The sequence below is a fragment of the Hemitrygon akajei genome, chromosome 21 (assembly GCF_048418815.1).
Source record: "Hemitrygon akajei chromosome 21, sHemAka1.3, whole genome shotgun sequence".
Taxonomy (NCBI): domain Eukaryota; kingdom Metazoa; phylum Chordata; class Chondrichthyes; order Myliobatiformes; family Dasyatidae; genus Hemitrygon; species Hemitrygon akajei.
This window is the reverse complement of record NC_133144.1, coordinates 19,297,942-19,320,463: the sequence shown is the minus strand read 5'-3', so window position 1 is coordinate 19,320,463 and position 22,522 is coordinate 19,297,942. Positions and strand designations below refer to the sequence as shown.

The 22,522-nt window shown below is 42.0% G+C and overlaps 1 protein-coding gene across 4 annotated transcripts in view; it reads right to left on the bottom strand.

The window, feature by feature from the left end:
- ptpn9a (protein tyrosine phosphatase non-receptor type 9a) overlaps positions 1–22,522 on the bottom strand; it is a 247,289-nt gene that overhangs the window by 151,705 nt on the left and 73,062 nt on the right. The window contains exon 1 of one of the 4 annotated variants that reach the window (XM_073024935.1): positions 16,161–16,274. The exons of the other annotated variants lie outside the window; for them this stretch is intronic. Coding sequence (XP_072881036.1) covers positions 16,161–16,232 — 72 coding nt within the window. The 5' untranslated portion in view covers positions 16,233–16,274. Of the gene's footprint in view, positions 1–16,160; positions 16,275–22,522 lie in introns of those variants that run through there. 4 annotated transcript variants of the gene reach the window in all.

Here is a 22,522-nt window from a genome sequence, read left to right as displayed (position 1 = left end):
CCTTTGAACTTAACACCTCTCATCTTAAATGCATGCCCTCCGGTATTAAATATTTCAACTCTGTGGGAAAATAAGATACTGGCTGTCTATCTATACCTCTCAATCTTCTATCAGGTCTCCTCTCAGCCTCTGCCACGCCCAAATAAAAAAGATCCAAATTTGTCCAACCTCTCTATTTACTACATGCCATCTAATTCAGGAAGCATCCTAGTAAACTTCTTCTACAATCTCATCCAAAGCCTCTAAATCCTTCCTATACTGGGAAAACCGCAGATGCTGGATATCCAAAGCAACACACACAAAATGCTGGAGGAACTCATCAGGCTAGGCAGCATCCAACAAAATGAGTAAACAGTCGACATTTCAGGCTGAGACCCTTCATCAAGATATCCTTCTTAATGAGAAAATCCCAAGTGATAGGATTTGTGGACCACACTCAAAAATGTTGGAGGAACTGAGCAGGCCAGGCAGTATCAATGAGAAAGAGTAAACAGTCGATGTTTCGGGCCAGTCTTGATGAAGGGTCTTGACCCAAAATGTCAACTGTTTACTCTTTTCCATAGATGCTGCCTGAACTGATGAGTTCCTCCAGCATTTTGTGAGTGTTGCACTAACATTGTTTATTTTGATGTGTAAATTATGTATAATTTGCTTGCAGTGTACCATGCTGTTATTGTTGCAGAGAACCAATTTTCATGCCTATGACAATAAACATTAATTTGAACCTCATACAAGCTACCAGCAGTTAAGAGGGACTGTGAAATTGAGGCATGTTTCTCAGATTTAGGCACCTACAGAAATTCCTCTCCACCTCACATCCACTTCAGGATGAGGTGGAAGCCAGCAGATCCGCAGTAGAGACCAGCATCAAGCAGTGCCGGATCACTGTTGGAACACTTTTCTAAAAACTTTCTTCCAGCAAAACTGTACCTTGCCTCTAACTAGTGGTGCCAATCCACAGGGCAGACAGTTCAACCTGTCATCTACATGAAAATCAAGGTCACCCCAGCTTCAGTGACCTGTACTACACAGCTGATGCTTGAGTATGCATACATGTTGTGTGGCTGGGCAGCACCTCCCACCTCCACTACATTCACACCAGCCACTCCTCTATACAGCCCCTCAGCACCCTTCACCTCTCCCATACACTGCCACTCCACTCCTCATACCTACACTGACTCAGTCACTGTTCTACTGTTTCCAATATGTCCCCTTGTTATTTAGAAGAATTCCTCTTGCCAAGAGTTATTTTGTCACTTCCTCATTTCCTGCCAGTCACCTTATGTTCAGAAACTCCTGCACCTAGCACTTTATGTACATACAATGAGCGTATGCCTTTCATAAACTAATCTTAAGGCCGCAGTCATCAGTTACTTGTAAATTGTGTTCTATAGAGTTGCTTTCATATTTATATGGTTTTTTTTGCTGTGCCTTATCAGGATTAACAATCATTTTGTTCTCCTTTACACTCGTGAACTTTACACTTGTTCACTTTACACTAAAGAATGACAATTTAAAAAATCTTGAATCTGTCAATTTGTTCACTGAAGCACAAGGTTTGAGGGCTTTACATTTTAACAACCGCAAAACAAATGGCCTCCAACACCTGCTCCCACTGTACAACACCAAAAAGGACAAGACCATGGAAATTGTGCACTACTTTACACACCTCAGGAGCCAACCCTTAGTGAAGATTGACATTTATGGTGATATTATCTTCAGAGCATAAAATAAAGCTTTGGATCATTTGAGGAAAAGAGTATTTGATAATCAATAGCTCAACCCCAGTACAAGCTCACAGCCCTCTGAGCAGTGGGGATCCCTGCCTTCCTTTACGGTTTATGTAGACCAGACACCTCAAAACACCGGAGAGAAACCACCGACAATGACAATGGAAACAATCAATGCCAGCAGCCTCTTCCGGATCAACATCCCCAGCACTGAGCCCTAATTGCACTTGGTCAGTACCGATGGGCAATTCACATTGTTCATACACCTGACACCAGACACCCTGAGAAGATGCTCTATTCCAATTGAGAAATTATCAAACAGAGAAAATATTTCAAAGATGTGCTCAAAATGTCCTTCAGAAAATATAATATCCCCACTACCCAGTGGGAATTGTTGCTTCACCAATAGACAGAGGAGCAGAATTCGGCTATTAGATCCACTTTTCCTCTCAGCCCCAATCTCCTGCTTTCTCCCCGCATCCCTTCATGCACTGACCAATCAAAAATCTATCAACCTCTGCCTTAAATATACATAAAGTCTTGGCCTCCACAGCCGTCTGTGTCAACGCTCTCTGGCTAAAGAAATTCCTCCTCATCTCTGTTCTAAAAGGATGCTCCTCTATTTTGAGGCTATGTCCTCTGATCTTAAGACTCTCCACATCCACTCTATCAAGGCCTTTCACGACTTGGTAGGTTTCAATGAGGTCAGCCCTCATTCTTCTGAATTCCAGTGAATGTAGTCCCAGAGCCATCAAACCGCTCTTCTTATGACAAGCCGTTCAAACCTGGAATCATTTTCAATAACCTCCTTTGAACACTCTCCAGTTTCACCACATCTTTTCCAAGGGGCACAAAATTCACAATACTCCAACTCACCACTGCTTTATAAAGTTTCAACATTACATCCTTGCTTTTATATTCTAGTCCTCTTGAAATGAATGCTAACATCATATTTGCCTTCCTCACCACAGATTCGACCTGCAAATCAACCTTTAGGGAATCCTGCACAAGCACTCCCAAGTCCTTTTGCACCTCAATTTTTTGTATTTTCTTTCCATTTAGAAAATAGTCAACCCTTTCATTTCTTCTACCAAAGTGCATGACCATACTCTTCCAGACACTGTATTCCATCTGCTACTTCTTCGCCCATTCTCCAAATCTAAGTCCTTCTGTAGCCTCTCTACTTCATGAAAACTACCTACCTCTCCACCTATTTTTTGTATCATCTGCAAATGTTGCAACAAAACCATCAGTTCCATCATCCAAATCATTAACACATTGCATAAAAAGAATTGGTCCCAACATAGACTCCTGTGGAACACCACTAGTCACTGGAGGCGAACCAGAAGAGCATTCCCACTCTTTGCCTCCTGCCAGTCAGCCACTATTTTATCTATGCTAGAATCTTTCTTGTAGCTTGTTAAGCAGCCTCTCCTGTGGCACCTTGTCATGATGGTCCAAAATGGAGAAGGAACATTTGGCATGGTAGTGGTAACTCTGAGCTCATATACCAGGAGCCAGTGTAAATGGCATAAGGAGCTTCCTGTCAGCCCCATCAAGCACCTATTGTCCCACCAACAGAAGATTCTGTAGGCTCAACAGCAGTGCCACCAGCCACCTCAGTACCTCCAGAAGTGAGCAGAACGCAAGGCATCCTGAATCCTGAAGGGCTGCTTGAGAAGAGGAGAAATGTGTAACGTGAAGATATTGCCGGTCCTTGTTTCCTTGTTCTTCTCTTCATAGCAGAGACCAGTAGGTAGTGCTGAAGCAGGATGTCACTGTGTTCACCATGCAGTGTACTCTCAAAGTATCACAGGGTCAACGCTTATAATATAAATTCACGGGGGGGGGGGGGGGGATTGCAATGTAATCTTCTGCAAAATGAATTAAATAAATATCATTTCTCTAAATCAATGTGTCCATTAATGTCATTATACACAGAATACAGTTATCACCATTCCTTGACATGCCACATGTGATATAAAACACATTAGTTTATCTTTAGTTAACTCTCAATAAAAGTTACAGCTATCACTGACTAATGTAAAATTTCTTGTAGGCCTCAGAGTATCCAGATTACGAGGAACCTTTTACCACATACAGAGGATTCCCAGTTCACTCAAGACAGGGGAGGGGTCTCATCCCAAAATGTCAACTGTTTACCATAGACACTACCCGGCCTGCTGAAGTCCTGCACCATTTTGTCTGTGTTGCTTAGTATAACAATTACTTGATGGCCAGAACAAAGTAAAGCATTTATATGTTGGATGACACAATGACATGCCCCAGTCAGAAGCCCAGCGTCTGCGAGCCTGGGCCAGGGACTGGGGGCTGCTGGCCCAATATCTGCAAGTCTGAGAGTTCAAGGCCAAGGACGGGGGGCCCAGAGGTGGTCTGGCAGTGAGTGGGTGGGAGGCTGGAAAAGGGACTTGTCTTGCTGTTGTTTTATTTTGTTGTTGTTCTGCTGAACATTGTATGCATGCTATGCTGGTGCCGGAATGTGTTGCCGACACTTGCTCAGGTGCATTGGTTGTTAATGTAGACAATGTATGTTTCAATGTACACGTGTCAAATAAATCTGAATCACCACTCCATTTTTTGTGAATTGAAGTAGAGGTCAACGTAGGAATTGTAAACACCATTACAGGTGTGGAGATAGTGACATTTAGGACACATGGGGTAGTTTGTAAGGTGCTCCACTCCACCCTCTGCATTAAACAAATTACTGTTCACATATTTCCTTAAGCTTCAAAAAGACTCCATTATTAGACTCAATTTCCCCTCCTATGCTCACAAGGACTGTTCCCATTGCCATTCCCTGGCCTGCTCTTCTATCCCTGTCAACTGCTCCACTTCTGATGATACATTCCCCAGGCAAACTCAGGAGATACTCCACCACCTCTTCCCTTCCCACCATCCAGGGACCCAAACAGTCCTTCCAAGTGAGGCAGCAATTCACTTGCTTATTTTCCAAACTAATGTACTGCATTCAATATCCATCATGAGCTTAGCTCTACCTTGGAGGAAACAAACACAGATTGGGTGACTGCCTTGCAGAACACGTGACCTCAGTCTGAAGGGGTAATTCAAGATTGTCTTGTGGGTGCCTGTCACTTAAATTCTCCGTCCTACTCCCATGCAGTGTTGGCGCCTGGCCTAGTGGGCAAGGCATCAGACTAGTAACTCCAGGCGCAGATCCATGGTCTCTCGAGACCAACGGATGCCACCTACTCCCATGCAGGTATATCAGACCATGGATTCCAACACCGTTAAAATGTTGCCAACAAAAATTTGAACACTTCATCGTCCATCCAGGCAAACTGCTGTCTTCCTCACTCAATGTCAAATTCTACATTGCAATTACTTAATTAGTTTGTCATTGTCACACATGCCAGATAGAATAACACCATCCATATATTGTCAACCATCTGCCTCATCGTTACCCAGATGGTAAAGTAAACTAATGAAGAGAAACCAATTAGTAAGTCACAACCACAATAAATGCATTTCCAAAAGGAAAAAAAAAGTATGCTTTGTGTCTTTTATGTCCAGACCACCTCAAGACCTCTCTAAAGCAGGCAACTCCAATTATGCCTCCAAAAGAAAAAGGTCTAAAACTCCAACTGGGAAACCTAATAACTGGGGTCCATTTGCAAGCTGACAGCACAGGTTCAATAATTTTTAGAACAGAAACAGCCCAACAAACATACCCTTGTAGTGGATTTAAGGCAACAGGTAAAGGACCAGCTGGGATACAATAAGAATTGTCTGTAATAGTGATTTAGCATGTTAGATCACAGAACTGAGCAGTACAGCAAAGAGAAATGTCCTCTGGCTCACAACGTTGTGCCAAACTAATTACATTAGTAATCAACTAATCCTGTAAGATGTCCATATCCTTCCATTTTCTTCACATTCATGTGCATATCTAACTATCTCTTAGAAGTCCCTAATTATCTGCCTCTACCACTACCCCAGGCATCCACCATTACGTAAAAAAGACCTGCTCCTCACATCTCCTTTGAAATTACCCTCTCTCACTTTAAATGCATGCCCTCTAGTATTAGTCATTACAACCCTAGAAAAAAAGGCGCTGTCTGTCTACCTGTCCCTCTCCTGATCTTATAAATCTCTATCAGATCTCTCCCCAGCCTCCGCTGCTCCAGAGAAAACAACCAGCTTTGTCTCTTTCCGGTAGCATGTGTTGTGAAGGGGTTCAACAGCAATTTTGAAGTGGACATTGGATACTACACATTCACTGTTGGACTCAATAAAGCGATGGAGTGAGGCTGAGTAGATTCTCTTTCAAAGGGCCAACACACAGATACTCTGCTGAATGGCCACCTTCTGTGTTATGTGATTTATGCAACAAACGGAACGCTCAAAACTCAATGGGTCGGGCAGCATCTGTGGAGGGAAATGGACAGATGGTACAGAAGGGCAAAGAAACATGCCTTCCCCTCACTTTACTTTAGACTCAGTTCCTTTCTACCTTTCAGTTCAGATGAAAGCTCTCATCAGCTGGCCATTTCCCTTCACAGATGTTGCCTGACCTGCTGTTTCCCTGCAGCAGTTCACTCATTGCTACAGATTCCAGCATCTATGGTCTCATGACTCCATTAAGTGATTTCATGTCCTTTAACCCACGGGGGTTTATAAACAGCCACAATGCTGACATAGACATTTATACAACAGCTGAACAGATCTACAAGCACTGAAAAATGGTCCTGGAACATAGAACAATGTTGCATATACATTGGGTCTGAATCGTTGCAGGCAGATGTCCTCAATTTGTCAACCTGAAGTGTTAAGGTTGTAATTCACATCACTGAGCCTTCTAGTAAAGGTACAAGTATCCCACATTGCTTGATGAGATAACAACTGGACATAGCTCAAATGCAAACAGCAAAAGGCCCATAGGAGTAAGAATTATACAAGCTAGGTTGTATGTAATTAACCCCACTACACATCCTTTTCTCCACTGTAATCAGTGCTTCATGACAGTAGGGAAGGAGAATAATGGCTTCATTTTGCTGGGAGCTCTAAAAGTGTTAATCCCGCTTGGTGGCGCAATAATGTCAGCGCCGGATTCCGGAGCGAAGGTTCCTGAGTTTGAATCCAAGTTGGGTTGAGTGTTGAGCTACCAACTCGACCTCATAAAAACAAGAATAGCTTGCTAAGGAAACACCGTCAAAAGACGGGTGTCTCGATAACTCCACTGCCCCCGAGTTAAGGGTTATTCTTCTTCTTCTTCTAAAAGTGTTATCCCTGCAGTAAAGACTGATGAGCACTGCCACAAGAAAGCAGCATCCATCATCAAGGACCCCCACCATCCAAGTCTCTTCTCACCACCCCTCTCTCTCCACCCCCTCTCCTCTCACTGTTGCCATCGGGAAGGAGGTGCAGGAGCCTACACCAACAGGTTCAGGAACAATTATTACCCTTCAACAATCAAGTTACTGGACTAGCGTGGACAACTTCACTCACCTCAACTTTGAAATGATTTCACAACCTATGGACTCATTTTCAAGGACTCTACAACACACATTCTCAGTATTTTATTTCTATTTGTTTATTACAATTATTATTCATTTTAAACTTGTGCAGCTTGTCTTCTTTTGTACATTGGTTGTCAGTCTGCAGCTTTTCACTGATTCTATTGTATTCCTTTGTTCTACTGTGAATGCCTGCAAGAAAATGAATCTCAGGGACATATACATATGCTGGTAATAAATTTACTTCCAACTTTGGAACTTCACTGCCTTTCATTGCTTTGATGATGTGACAGTGTTGGGGCTCACCACCAACGAGACAGCTTACAGACAGGAGGTGGGAGAGCTTGAGGTCTGGTCCAAGTCGAATGACAACAAGACAAAGGAAATGGTTATCAGCTTCGGGAGAACACACACCCCTCTTTACATCAGCGGCACCGCAGTGAAAACTGCAAGCAGTATCAAACTCCTGGGAGAGCACGTCACACACAACCTCTCAACGTCCCAGAAAACATCCTACACAGTCAAGAAAGCTCGTCAATGTCTCTACTTTCTGAGGAGGCTGAAGAGAGCTGGACTATGCATACCTCTTCTCACAGCTTATAGATGTGCAGTAGAGAGCATCCTAACAAGCTACATCATTGCTAGGTAGTAGAAACTGCACTGCAGCCTCTGCAATGGGTAGTTAAGACTGCCCAATGCATCACCGGCACCAGCTTACCCACCATCAAGGACATATACAGAAAGGTGCTGGAAAAGGGCCAGTAACATCAGGAAGGATTCCACCCACTCAGCTCATGGACTAGTTGTCCCACCCCCATCAGGGAGGAGGCTACAAAGCATCCATGACAGGACCACCAGAGTCAATAACAGATACTTTCCCCAATCAGTAGGGCTGATCAACACCTTCAGCCTCTAAACCACACCCCCCACCACTTTTATCATTTCCTGTCAGTCACATTATGTATGGACACTAGCGTCACTTTATGGACATAAAATCAAACTATGTATCTAAACTATCTTATGTGTTTATATTTACTGTGCTTCTTTAATTATTGCATTCTTTATATTATTGAGGATTTTTTTGTGCTGCACCGGATCCAGAGTAACAATAACTATAAGATGATGAGAGACATTGATCGTGTGGATAGTCAAGAGGCCTTTTTCCCAGGGCTGAAATGGTTCAGTTTAAAGTGCTTGGAAGTAGGTACAGAGGAGATGTCAGGGGGAAGTGTTTTTTTTACACAGAGAGTGGGTGAATGCTTGGAATGCCTGCTGGGGATGCTGGTGGAGCCAGAAACGACAGGGTCTTTTAAGAGGCTCTTGGATAGGTACATGGAGCTTAGAAAAATAGAGGGCTATGGGTCACCCTAGGTAATTTCTAAAGTACGTACATGTTCGGCACAGCATTGTGGGCTGAAAGGCCTGTATTGTGCTGTAGGTTTTCTATGTTTCTATAATTTCATTCTCCTTTATACGTATACTGGAAATGACATTATACAATCTTCAATCTTATAATAAGAGGCCAAATTCTGGATTGTGTATATATGTACCTAGCACAGGACTCCTAACTGACTGCAACAAACTCAAATCAAACTGCATGCCATCCCCAATGACTCAACCTCTCCCCATGTCTTATCTCACATTGCTTCCAAATTGGGCATTTTACATTAACATTTGCAAGGATCTTTGCAAATAGATTAACCCAAGAGCCTGTTTACCTTGAGCACAATGTCTCCAGGATGTTTTCACTGACTGTACACAAACACACAAGTCAAATGTAAACCATTTGTACAAATAAATTTGGAAAGGTTTGGGAGGAGAAACAAAAATAATCCTTTTTTTAATCCAGCAAATTATTATTAAAACTGAAGAGACAATTTTCTGAAATGCAAGCATGATTTATTTTTTAAATTTATTTAGAGGATGTGGAAGCTATTTCTAATAGCACTTGAGAAGGGCTAGGAATGTTTTTAAAGGGAGTTTCAGTGTTGACGACATTGCCTGGGCTTGGAGTCACATCAAGTCCAGACTGGGAACCGTAATGAGGAACTGGTAAAGATTCCCCTCTATGAAATGCATTGGTGAACTAGACAGGTTTTCGACCACACTCTGGTCACCATGTCTCAAACCAGTGTTATTTAATGCTGGGACTGGAATCGATTTATTCACAGCGTAGAACAGGCCCTTCCAGCCACGCTGCCCAGCAACCCCTGACTTAACCCTCGCCTAACCACGGGACAATGTACAGTACTTACCAACTGATACATCTTTGGACCGTGGGAGGAAACTGGAGCACCCGAAGGAAACTCACGCTGTCACGGGGAGAACATACAAACTCCTTACAGACAGTGGCGGGAATTGAACCCAGATCACCGATACTGCAGAGTGTTGTGCTGACCGCTACGCTACCCTGTGTGATGTCTCCAAAGTATTAGCTTCCGTCTCAGGATTGCGTCTGGTAAATCTCTGTTCAACAATAATCTGTACCCAAAAAAAAATCGAGCCTGCAATTCCAGAAAGGAAGAGGAAAAAACAACTGCCAAAGCAAATGAGGTGTGAGGGGAAAATGGGATTTAATACATCATTTAAATGCTCCTAAGAATTGTCAGTCTCTTTTTATTACTGGTCCCAACAGCATTTCTCAAGCTCTTCATACAAGTCTGGAATGATGGCAACACTGTTTATGCCAGTTAAGTACTCCTATGTGATTACTATGCTCAAAACCAATATCTTTTCCTACTACCCTGTAATATTTCACTCTCTGGTATAAGTCTATCAACAACCAATTCTAAATGGGTACACAATGTTCCTGAAATTAATAAAGTTAAGCTTCAACATTACTTAGACATAGAAACATGCAAAGGTAGGAGAGAAAAGCAGGGGCAGAGGCCACACCCTCTACCTCACTAAATATCTATAAAAATACAATTAACATGCAGCTATAGACATACACGTTTGCCCCCTTAATATCAGAGATAGCTTTGTGCAAACACCAGAAAACTTAAAAGTCCTGCCACAGCCCTGCTTAATAAACCAACAGGACAAACAGAGCTGCTTTTATACAGTACCTTTCCTGAACAGGGTGCCCCAAATTATTTTTCAGTCAGTTATGCACTTTTGAATTGAACGCTGCAGTTGCAACAGAGGTAACACACAGACAAATATGTGTACAGTATCGCAATAATGATGCTTTAGTGATTATAGTTTTTGATCATGTTGATTGACCGATGAATGATAGAGAGGGCATCAGGAAAATTACTGCTCATCTTTCAATAGGGATTCTTTTAACACCTCACCAAACGATGCCTCGGTTACACTTTTGGCTCCAATGCAGTGGATCGTAAGAGGCTTCAGAGGGTTGTAGACTCATCCATCTCTGTCACATACACAACCCTCCCCACCACTGAGGACATCTTCAAGAGGAAGTGTGTCAAGAAGGTTGCATCCATCACTAAGTGGCCTTACCATCAGAACAGGCCTCCTCTGGGACTCGCTGCAAGCTGCTCCCTGCAGATCCATTCATTACTTTGGTGCAATGATCTGATCTGTATGAACAGTCCCCAAGCCAAGCTTTTCACTGTATCTTGGAACGTGTAAAATAATAAACAAAGACTGATAGCATCAGGGAAGTGGGACAGGAGCCTAAAGACCCACATTCAATGATTCTGAAACAGCTTCTTCTCCTCCTCCACCAGACTTCTAAATGGTCCATGACACTACCTTGTATTGCACTGTTTTCATAACTTGTAGATTTTTGTAACTGTGCACTGTTCTACTGCCATAAAACAACAAACTTGAAGTCCATCTTAATAAATTTGATTCCCCATGAATGGTGGTGGACTTTAGGAGATCTAGGCCCCATATGGAGCCAGTGATCATTAATGGAGAACGTGTGGAGCAGGTTAAGACCTACAAGTATCTGGGAGTACAGTTAGACGAGAAGCTTGACTGGACTGCCAACACAGATGCCTTGTGCAGGAAGGCACAGAGTCAAATGTACTTCCTAAGAAGGTTGGCATCATTCAATGTCTGTAGTGAGATGCTGAAGATGTTCTATAGGTCAGTTGTGGAGAGCGCCCTCTTCTTTGTGGTGGCGTGTTGGGGAGGAAGCATTAAGAAGAGGGACGCCTCACGTCTTAATAAGCTGGTAAGGAAGGCGGGCTCTGTCGTGGGCAAAGTACTGGAGAGTTTAACATCGGTAGCTGAGCGAAGGGCGCTGAGTAGGCTACAGTCAATTATGGATAACTCTGAACATCCTCTACATAGCACCATCCAGAGACAGAGAAGCAGTTTCAGTGACAGGTTACTATCGATGCAATGCTCCTCAGACAGGATGAAGAGGTCAATACTCCCCAATGCCATTAGGCTTTACAATTCTACCGCCAGGACTTAAGAACTTTTTAAAAGCTATTATTAATGCTTTTTGAGACGGTGATTTAGATGCATATCATATTTTTTTACTGAGTTAAGTATTGTATGTAATTAGTTTTGCTACAACAAGTGTATGGGACATTGGAAAAAAAGTTGAATTTCCCCATGGGGATGAATAAAGTATCTATCTATCTATCTATCTATCTAATAGCAAGCCAACACCTCTGGACGGAAGAATTATGCTGCCACTAGACCATAGTTACAAACTTTTCAGGCATTTGGCAGACAAGAAAGCATTGGCTATCTAGTCTGATATAGCACTGTCATGATATAATTTTCCCCACTTTTAAACCAATGAACACAAACACAACTACAATCCCACACCCCTCCCCTACCACCTCTACTTCATAATTTTCTGTCAGTCACCTTATTTACAGACACTGCTGTGCCTTGCATCACTTTATGGGCATCCAATCGATGTACAGTATCTTACATGTTTATATTTATTGTACATTTTATCTTGCTTTTTTAAAAATCTTTAAGTTTTTTTGTGCAGTATCTGATCTGGAATAACAATTATTTTGTTCTCCTTGTACTTGCGTACTGGAAATGACATTAAACAATCATGAATCTTACGTAGTGACATCAGTAAACCTCACAAACGTTCTTCAGTACCAAGTGGAATCACTTAGAAATGAACAACCAAGACCAAATCATCTGGCTCTTCAGACTGCTTTTGGTGATAAAGCTATATCCATTTCCCATATAAAAAAAGAGAACCCCTCCACAAACAGAAACTGTTGGGAAAATTCAAACCTTCCAGATCATAGCTTGGGAACTATCATCTTACTAAGTGGCTATGGAAGGGAAATTGTTTCATAAATCTTTATCCTCCTCAATGTTACCTTATCTCCCTACAGCACATGGTCAGATGAGGCATCCCCTAGAGGGGCAACTCACCGCAGACTGAAAGATTACTTTGCAGAAAGCCTGCACTCTGGTATGATCCTGAGCTTTTGGTTGCTTGCCAGCTGCTTTAATCTTTCATCTCACACAGACTTTTCTGTCTGTGGTCTGTTGTTCCATTACAAGGACCAACACAAAAAGCTCATTTCCTGTTTGGACACACAGTAGCATTTGGACTCAATGCCAGGTTCTCTTTGGGTAACTCGTACTTTCTTTCTGTTTCTATCAGAACTGGCCATTTCTCAGCATTTCAGCTTTTTCTTATAGTCTAGCTAGTTGAGAAAGTCACACAACCTTGTTCTTTACAACACTGCATAGAAAGAAGCTTGATATGCTTGCATTGAGAAAGTTGGACTCAGCTGATCACAGGTTTGTTTCACTCATTCCCCGTCTTCTTTCCTGTTGGAATTTAACTTCTTTTTTTCTCTCAATCCTAGTTTTGACAAAGGGCCCTTGACCTGAAACCCTGAACATACCCTTTCCAGCATTGTTGCATTTATGTTTACACCTAATTCAGTAATTGTAGTACAAGGGAGCACATTCCTCTCAGAATCTGCCAAACCTTCCAACCAATACACCCAATTAATTCTGAAATTACTAATTACTCATGAATGTGATCTGACAACCACAGCACAGGTCAAAGGTTCGAAACATCGACTGCACTCTTTTCCATAAATGCTGCCTGGCCTGCTGAGCTCCCCCAGCATTTTGTGTGCAGTAAAAGTAGACGGGTTGGCTATCTATGACCATCACACTAACAGCGAGATCTGTGACTAGCTACGTTGCACTGAGGATGTCACCATTATTAAACACATCTATGTGAGGGCAAACCAGACAGCGTAGCTGACAGTAGCAATCGGGGCAGGGGTGTGGGATCAGGATGCTGCTTTCACATCGGGGGATAACACAGCTCTCAGGTCAACAAGAGCCGCTGCACTTTCACAAGGCATGTCCAGACAGTAAGCTCCCTGAGCGATGGACGCCGCCTTCTTGCGGCACCAGCTCTTGAAGATGTCCTTAATGGTGGGGAGGACTTAAAGATCAGAGAATGTTGGAAAAATTCAACAGGTCTGGCAAAATCTGTGGGAAGAGAAACAATTAGCATTTCAGGTTGAAGACCCTTCATTAGAACTGAATTCAGGACACCCGAATTCAATTCTGACGAAGGGTCATCAATCTGAAACACTAACTGACTCTCTTTCCTCAAGTGCTGCTTGACCCGCTGAATTTTTCCAGCATTTTCTGATTTTTAAATCCTCTCTCCTACTTTCCATGAGGTCTCAGCCCACTCATCTGTGAAAGTCAAACTGCTCAAAGGAAGCCCATCACTATGTCCTCTGACCAGCTTTATGGATGGTAACAGATATGGCCTGGTCAATCACTGAGGTGCCACACTGGTACTACTACCTGACAACTGAAAGCAGAGACTGACATTGAAGTTCTCTTCCTCTCACTTACATGAACATTGCTATTATTACGCCAACTCATATCGCAAATAATCACTGGTATACTGAGCTTACATTTCACAGACATCAGCCAGTTGCTACTGCAGAATAAACTCTAATACATTAACATTTTATGCAATCTTATCTAGGCCATCCAGAGATAGCACTTCTGTGATCATGCACACCACCACAGGCTTGTAACACAACAGGAAGAACACTACCATTAATCCAAGGCTCATAACTAGGGGCTCTTATTGATCGTTTACTGTCATTTTTATTAACTACCTTTATGGATAAAAGCCTGTTAAGAGTTGGTTATTAGTTAAAAGCTAGCCGATGCTGTTCACTTGGAGTGACTACAGGCCAACTTCCCCACTCCTCGTTTAGAATAGTTATATGAGACTGCAAGAAATTGAAATCAGACAATCAATCCCTCAGTTCCAGACCATTCTAGACAAAGGACAGTTGCCAGATGTGTGTTCATGCAAAGGCTTTGTCTAAGTTCTTCCAGAATTGGAGCTGCCAAAAAATTTTGTTCGTGAGTAAACAGGAAATCCGGAAATCTTCAGGCAGATTGATGGAAATCAGTGTATTGGAGGTAGATAAGATCACATCCCAGCACTTATTGCTTGCTTAATGATAGCATTATTCTTAAAAATTATAAAACCTAAATGATGCACTCAATTGGAACAGTAATATATTTTGAGTAGTTTGCTTATAAATGAAATAAAGAAAAAAAAAGCTAATTTTGCAGGGGTTTTTTTATTTGACCTTTAAAGATCTTTCACAGACAGCCACAATGGAGTTACATGTTCACAGGCTCCCACTGTAAATCAGTTGACATTTGATCGAGACCCTTCCTCTAGGACATATATGTCAAACTCAAGGCCCGCGGGCCAAATCCGGCCCGTGGTGGAATTATCTTTGGCCCGCAAGATAATATCTAATTACTATTAAAGCTGGCCCCAGTAATCGAAACGCCTATGGCGTATGATATGGCTAATGCTGAGTTTATTCAGGTACCAGGTTTTCAGGGTTTTTAGTGTTTATTCGGCAGTCTTCTTCATAAGAAACGGAATTTGTAAAGTGAAACACTTTGTAGTTATAGCAGAGACTGAGACACATGAGAGCAGGCTGAAAAAACGGAGGCAACGAAAGCTGCGTTCGCACGCGTCCGACTGATCCGGCCCGCATGAAGCTGCATTTTGCTCAATCCGGCCCGTGACCTAAAATGAGTTTGACACCCCTGCTCTAGGATGTTCACACTGTGACCATCAAGAAGGAGATACAGACGCCTGAAGGCACACACTCGATGATTCTTCCCCTTTGCCATCCAAAATCTGAATGGACATTGAACACATGAACACTATCTCACAACAACACACACAAAATGCTGGTGGAACACAGCAGGGAGAAGCGCTGTCAACGTTTTGGGCCGAGACCCTTCGTCAGGACTACCTCACTTTTTTTTTTCTTTTTGCACTACTTATTTAACTATTACATATATTTACTGTAATTCATGATTTTTTTCCTCTTATGTATTGCATTGTACTGCTGCTGCAAAGACCACAGATTTCACTACATATGCTGGTGATATTAAACCTGATTCTGATGTAGTGCTTTGACCCAAAATGTCAACTGTCAACTGGCCTGCCTTCGAAGATAATTCCCACCATTTGTCTTAAGGACAGAGCAAATACATGTGAGGGAATGGATGCTTAAGGAGAGGTGAAACTTGCAAGAAAAAGACAGTAGTAACTGATTCCCTTGGTTCCTACATTAGAGTTTCATTTGTAGGCAAATACCTGCTGTAACAGACAAGTGCACTCGTTGAGCAGTACAGACAAGTCTTGCTTAATTCAACCTATAAAAAAAAGCATGACAGTTTCATTCAGATATTTTTCACAAGTGATTTCTAAGAATTATTAGTCATGTAGAAAAAAAACTGCACTACCGGTACGTGCCCACAGATAAGGTGATCAGCACGTAAAGGAGAAGCAATAGAGCCCCAGTGACTGTACTCCACCACAACCTCAACTTTCTGCACACCTACAGTGGCTTGTGTTACTAAAACAGCCACTGCTGCTCTTTACAGGCATTACTAGTTTCGCAAGGCAAGCATGACGCAATTCAGAAAAAGAATCGGTTCTCACCATTTCAGATTCGCAAACAATAGGCAAAGGACCAAGGCTTTCAAGTTGGCAACTGGAACTAGCACTAAACATAACACTGTTATCTGTAAACCACCTAGGTTACTGACACCAAACATATCCTTCAGAGCTGTTTGAGCAGGCGTGGAAGACAGTGCTTCTTTTGAGAAAAAGTAGGGAAGCTGTACTTGTAAAATCATGGCTATTTAAAAACAGAGCAAGGAGGGGGCATATTCAGTGTGGTGAAGGTCTTTATCTGCTCATTGGTTGGTTGCCACACACTAGTCACCAATCAGAGAGCAATATGCAGCAGTTTGCAGCTGAAAGTCATAGCACCATGTAACATATAAACAGGTCCTTTAGCTCACCATTGCCAAGCTGACCTTTGCATTTATCTATGCTACTCCAACATAAGCTAAAAGGTTTGCAAACAATGCAAAAAACAATACAAAAAAAATTGGTCATCTTGTAGAAAGCAAGGTCTAAGGTCTTCTCTGTGGTATTCCTTGTCCAAGGTATAAGGATATGGTTTAAAGAGAGAGGTTGAAGGCTCAGAGCATACCTGAGGGTGAATCTTTTTTTCACACAGAGGGTGGGTTGAGGCTAGAATATGCTTCCTGAAGAGGTCGTGGAGGCAGATGCTCTCACAATATTTCGGAAGCACCCAGGCAGGTACCTGAATTGCCAAGACCCAGAAGTTTACAGACCTAATGAGAGCAAACAGGATCAGAATAGGCAAGTATGATAGGTGTCATAAATGTGGTGGGCCGAAGGACCTGTTACTGTTTTATACAACTGTACTGTGTGGCGCGTGGCCAAGTGGATAAGGCGTCGGTCTAGTGATCTGAAGGTCGCTAGTTCGAGCCTTGGCTGAGGCAGCGTGTTGTGTCCTTGAGCAAGGCACTTAACCACACATAGCTCTGCGACGACACCGGTGCCAAGTTGTATGGCTCCTAATGCCCTTCCCTTGGACAGCATCGGTGGCATGGACAGGGAAGTCTTGCAGCATGAGCAACTGCAGGTCTTCCATACAACCTTGCCCAGGCCTCAGTCATCATCGAAAATCAATGGACAGCCGAAGAAGAGAAGAACAGTTCTACTGGCCTACAGTAACTGAAAGCAGGGTCACCTGAGACCAACTGACTGCTTGCTTTACTGATGAGTGCCAAGGTGCAAAAAAAAAGGGAGAGGATGGGGGAAGAGAGTGGGGGTAGGGAGGGGAAGGGGGGAAGAGAGAGACAGACTTGGATTTACATATAGCACCTGTCACGAGACTCAAGTAGGGAATCAAGTCATTCTCTCCATTTATACTACAGACTTTTCCCATTTTCAGCTTCAAGAATAGCAACCGTTGTGACTAGGAAACTGAGCAGCCAATCTGAAAGTCAGTTTTCAGACTGGTAAATGCTAAATATTGATCAGAACATCAATAGCATTGCATGCAGTTACAGGCCATTGCTGCCATTGGCATTGATGGTTTGTAGCATCTCACATGACCAAATCACCCAATGGAGATTTGAATGAACCGTGGCAATTTGTAAATCTCTGAGTTACAATGGTACAATTTCGAAGCTGTATGATTCCAAGTGTCTCCATTCTCCGTCATGCACCATGAACACCTTACGATCTCTTTTCTCTTGAAGTGTGGGATCCCATCAAACCTCCAAACCCCATCATAGACTGATTCTCTAGAGGAGACAATGATCAGAATCAGACAGGTTTAATACACTGGCATATGTTGTTTTGTGGCCGTGCATCGTAATAAGAACTATAAATTACAATAAGTATATATTAAAAAATAAATAAGTAGTGCAAAAAGAGAAGGAAAAAATACTGAGGAAATGTTCATGCATCCATTGTCCATTCAGAAATTGGATGGTGGAGAGGAAGCAGTTCCTGAAACTCTCCTTCAAGCTCCTGTATCTCCTCCTTGAGGGCTGCAATAAGAAGAGAGTGTATCAGGGCGATGGAGGTCCTTAAAGATGGACGGCGCCTTTTGAAGGTGTCCTTGAGGTTAGTGCCCATGATGGAGCTAGCTGAGTTTCCAACTTTCTGCAGCTTTCTCCAATCCTGTGCACATCATCCCTTCTTTGCAATTGCATTAATGTGCTGGGCCCAGGATAGTTCCTCAGATACAGTGACACCCAAGAACTTAAAACTGCTCACTCTTTCCATTTCTGATCCCTCAATGAGGACTTGCCCTTCCAGAGGTGTCCACAATCAATTCTTTGGTATTACTGATGCTGAGTGCAAGATTGTTGCTGCAACACCACTCAACCAGCTGATCTATCTCATTCCTGTATGCCTCCTCGTCACCATCTGAAATTCAGCCAACAATAGTTGTGTCATCGGCAAATTTATAGATGCCTAGCCACGCACAGTATAGAGATAATATAGCAGTGGGCTAAGCACGCATCCTTAAGATGCACCAGTGCTGATTGTCAGCGAGATGTTAGTTCCAATCCACACTGACTGTGGTCTCCCAGTGAGGAGGTCAAAATCCAGACGCAGAGGGAGGCAAAGAGGCCCAAGTCAATTTGAACAGAGGGCATGATTGTGTTGAATGCTGAGCTGTAGTTAATAAACCGCAGCCTTACACAAGTATCACTATTATCCAGGTGATCCAAGGCTGAGCAGAGAGCCAGTGAGATTGCATCCACTGTAGATCTACTGTGTCAATGAGCAAATTGCAGCGGGTCCAGGCCCTTGCTTAGGCAGGAGTTAATTCTAGCCATGACCAATCTCGCAAAGTACTTCATCGCAGTAGATGCAAGTGCCACTGGATGAAGTGCTTTGAGAGGCTTGATGCTGTTTATCCAGCTAACTTGCCCTTATAACTGCCTGTGCAATGGTCACTATTTGCCTTTTTTTTTCAAGAATGCAGCACAGATAGAAATTGTTTAGCATTTACTCTGGATTGGATCTCTATGTTTCCCCACAATCCTTGAAAGTGCTAATTACACAAGTCATGCATTTTCATCTTGACAAGAGTTATTGAAAGCTCCTTTATCAAATAGGCCGGAGATGAGAGAAGTGAACATTGAGTTCTTTACATAGTGAAAGGTTGGTACCAGCTGCAGAACCAAGATGACTAAGTTTCTGAACTGGGGAATCAGTGGGTATACTATATTTTTACTTCCAGAAGGCAATAAGATGCCACATCAAACTGTATTGCAGAAAATAAAAACTGATGGTGTATGAGGTCATATAATGGCTTAAATAGAAGACTGGCTGGTTAACAGGAAACAGAAAGTAGACATAAATGAGACTTTTACTGGTTGCTTAGATATAATGAGTGGTGCACCTCAGAGATCTATGCTGGGGTTTTAACATTTCACCATTCATATGATCAACTTGGATGAAAACTTTCTTGCTCAAGTGGGAGTGAAAACATAATAAAAACATAATCAAAGATCCCTCCCATCCCAGATATTCTCAACAACACCCATCCCAGGCATTCTCAACCACACCCCCCCACCCCCACGTAAATGACACAAAAGCTTAAAAGCACCTGTCACCAGCTCAAGGAGAGTTTTGGTCCTGCTATTATAACAATACTCTTGAATGTTAAAGTTGAACTCCTGACCTCAGAATCTAATTCATCTAGGCCTTACACCTTATTGCATACCTGCACTGCACTTTCCTGTAATTGTAATTGCTTTTCCCTTGTACCATCTCAAAATACTTGCATTTTGAAATGAAATGACCTGTATGAATGGCTTGAAAATCTAAACTTTTCACTGTAAATCTGATAATTGTAAACCAATGCCAACACCAATTTTAGGGCAGGAATTAGACAGGTACCTAATAAGCAAGAAGGTGAGCAGTTATCATAAAAGATTGAATTTACAGCTGGATCAGTTAAGATTTATTCATTTGTTTATACTTATTAGTTTCTATGAAACATGATCAACTGAACTGCCCTTTCCAAGTAAAAGTGAAAGAGCAACAACCTCTTGAAAGGTAATCCGTAAGACCTTGAAGCAGCTACTAAACTTTACTTGAACAAGCCACCAAAAAGTGCTAAATTATATGAACCGTCAGCTTTACAACTGAAAGAGACAATAAACGCAGACTAAGGGGAAATGGACTAGATTTAGCTTGGCTCCAAACATCAAGGTGCATTCTACTTCCCTCCTCCTCACATATGAAACTAATTAATGCACCATTAGTCCAAATGAGTACAACCTTCTCAGGTAGGCATGGGCAAGCCTTGTCTTGTCCTTACCTAATTAGTACACCAGATAAGATTTCAATCTTAGTCTGCAATCACATGGTCGCCTTCAACAAATCCATCTCTGAACATTAGACATAATTGATTGCATTTAATTTACCCAAGTACTCTGTTGGTATTAAAACTCATGCTCCTGGGTCCTTGGTCCAGATTTTGCAATACTGTACTATCTAAAAATATAATCATACTAAAGCACGGCAGACTACTGCAACAACATTCAAGAAGCTTGCTTCCACAAAGATGAAAAGTCAAGGACAACCTGAAGCCTAAGTTTCTAACATTCAGATTTGTATAAATATGTAATTGCAAAAATACAGTACTGTGCAAAAGTCTTAGGCGCATACATTATGTATAGCTAGAATGCCTAAGACTTTTCACAGTACTGTAGTAAGTTTATGCATTGCACTGTACTGCAGTTGCAAAAACTAATTTCATGATATAAGTGAATGATGATAAACCTGATTCTGATATGGAAAGGGGCAAGAAGATGGGAATCATGGTTGGGAAAAGAGGGATGGAGCGGGAAGCACAAGAAGAAATATTCTGTAGTGATCAATAGACCAATTGTTTGGAATCAAATGACCTTGCCTGGTGTCTCAGTGCTGAGTGTGTCTGCACCCACACCTAGCACTCCTTCTCTGCCACCTGCCCCACACCCCTTCCACCTTTGACATTCCCAACATCCTTTGTTACTGCCAGATTTGCAAACTCACTCTTCACTCCACGTTGACAAATACAGTACTGCGCAAAGGTCTCAGGTAGCTTAGCTATATATACAGCTGCAAGAAAAGGTTTGTGAACCCCTTTGCAATTAGCTGGCTTTCTGCATTAATTACTCATACAATAGGGTCTGATCCTCACCCAAGTCACAATAATAGACAAACACAATCTGCCTAAACTAATGAAAAACAATTGAACAACTTCTTGTCAATACAGAGTACACCATTTAAACAATCACAGTCTAGGTTCGGAAAAAGTACATGAACCTCTGGGTAAAGCCTCCCACAAAAGTTATTTGGTATCAGGTGTTCTAATCAATGAGATGAGATTGGAGGTGTGGGTGGTGGAGGTGTCCTGCCCTATTAAAAGGACAAGTCAGGTTGCTGACAGAGCCTGCTCTTCTCAAGAAAGATTTGATTATGTGCACCATGCCTCAATCAAAACAACTTTCAGAGGGCTTGAGAAGAATTGTAGAGATGTATGAACCTGGAAAAGGCTACAAAAGCATTTCTAAAGACCTTTCTAAAAGAACCCAAAGGCAACAGCAAAAAACCTGCAGAAATCTCTAGAACTTGCTAAAGTTTCTAATTATGTGTCCACTATAAGAAAAACACTGAACAAGAATGGTGCTTATGAAAGGATATCAAATGTTGAGGGAACAATGAATTCAAAATTGTATCAAAATATTTTACAGGTGTATATCAGGGTAGTGGTCCTTCACCTGAAGCTTAATAGAGGTTGGATGAGGCAACAAGACAATAACCGGAAACAAAAGAGTAAATCAACAACAGAATGATTTAAAAAGAAGAAAGTTCATGTTTTGGAATGGCCAAGTCAGAGTTCAGAGCTTAACCCAATTGAGATGCTGTGCATGACCTAAGGAGGGCTGTTCTTGCGAAGTTTCCCCAGAAATACTGATGAACTGAAACAGTTCTGTATGGAGGAACGGTCTAAAATTCCTCCTTACCGCTGTGCAACTCTGATCAGCAGCTACAGGAAACGTTTGGGAGGTTATGGCTGCTAAAGGAGTTTCTATTAGTTATTAAATGCAAGGGTTCACATACTTTTTTCCAGCCTGGACTGCGAATGATTAAACAATGTGTCCAATAAAGATATGAAAAGTAAAATTGTTTATGTGTTATTAGTTTAGGCAGATTGTGTTTGTCTATTATTGTGACTTAGATAAAGAGAGACCATATCTTATGAGTAATTAATGCAGAAAATCAGGTAATTGCAAAGGGTTCACAAACTTTTTCTTGTAACTGTATGTTCCTAAGACTTTTGCACAATACTGTATTATCCAGAAGTGTATTTCTCTGAGCCAAAAGCCACAATAAAGAATAGATGCAAGCAACCAAAACCAGTAACCCTTATGATCATCAGTTCTCAAGACATGTTTAGTCACAGAAAT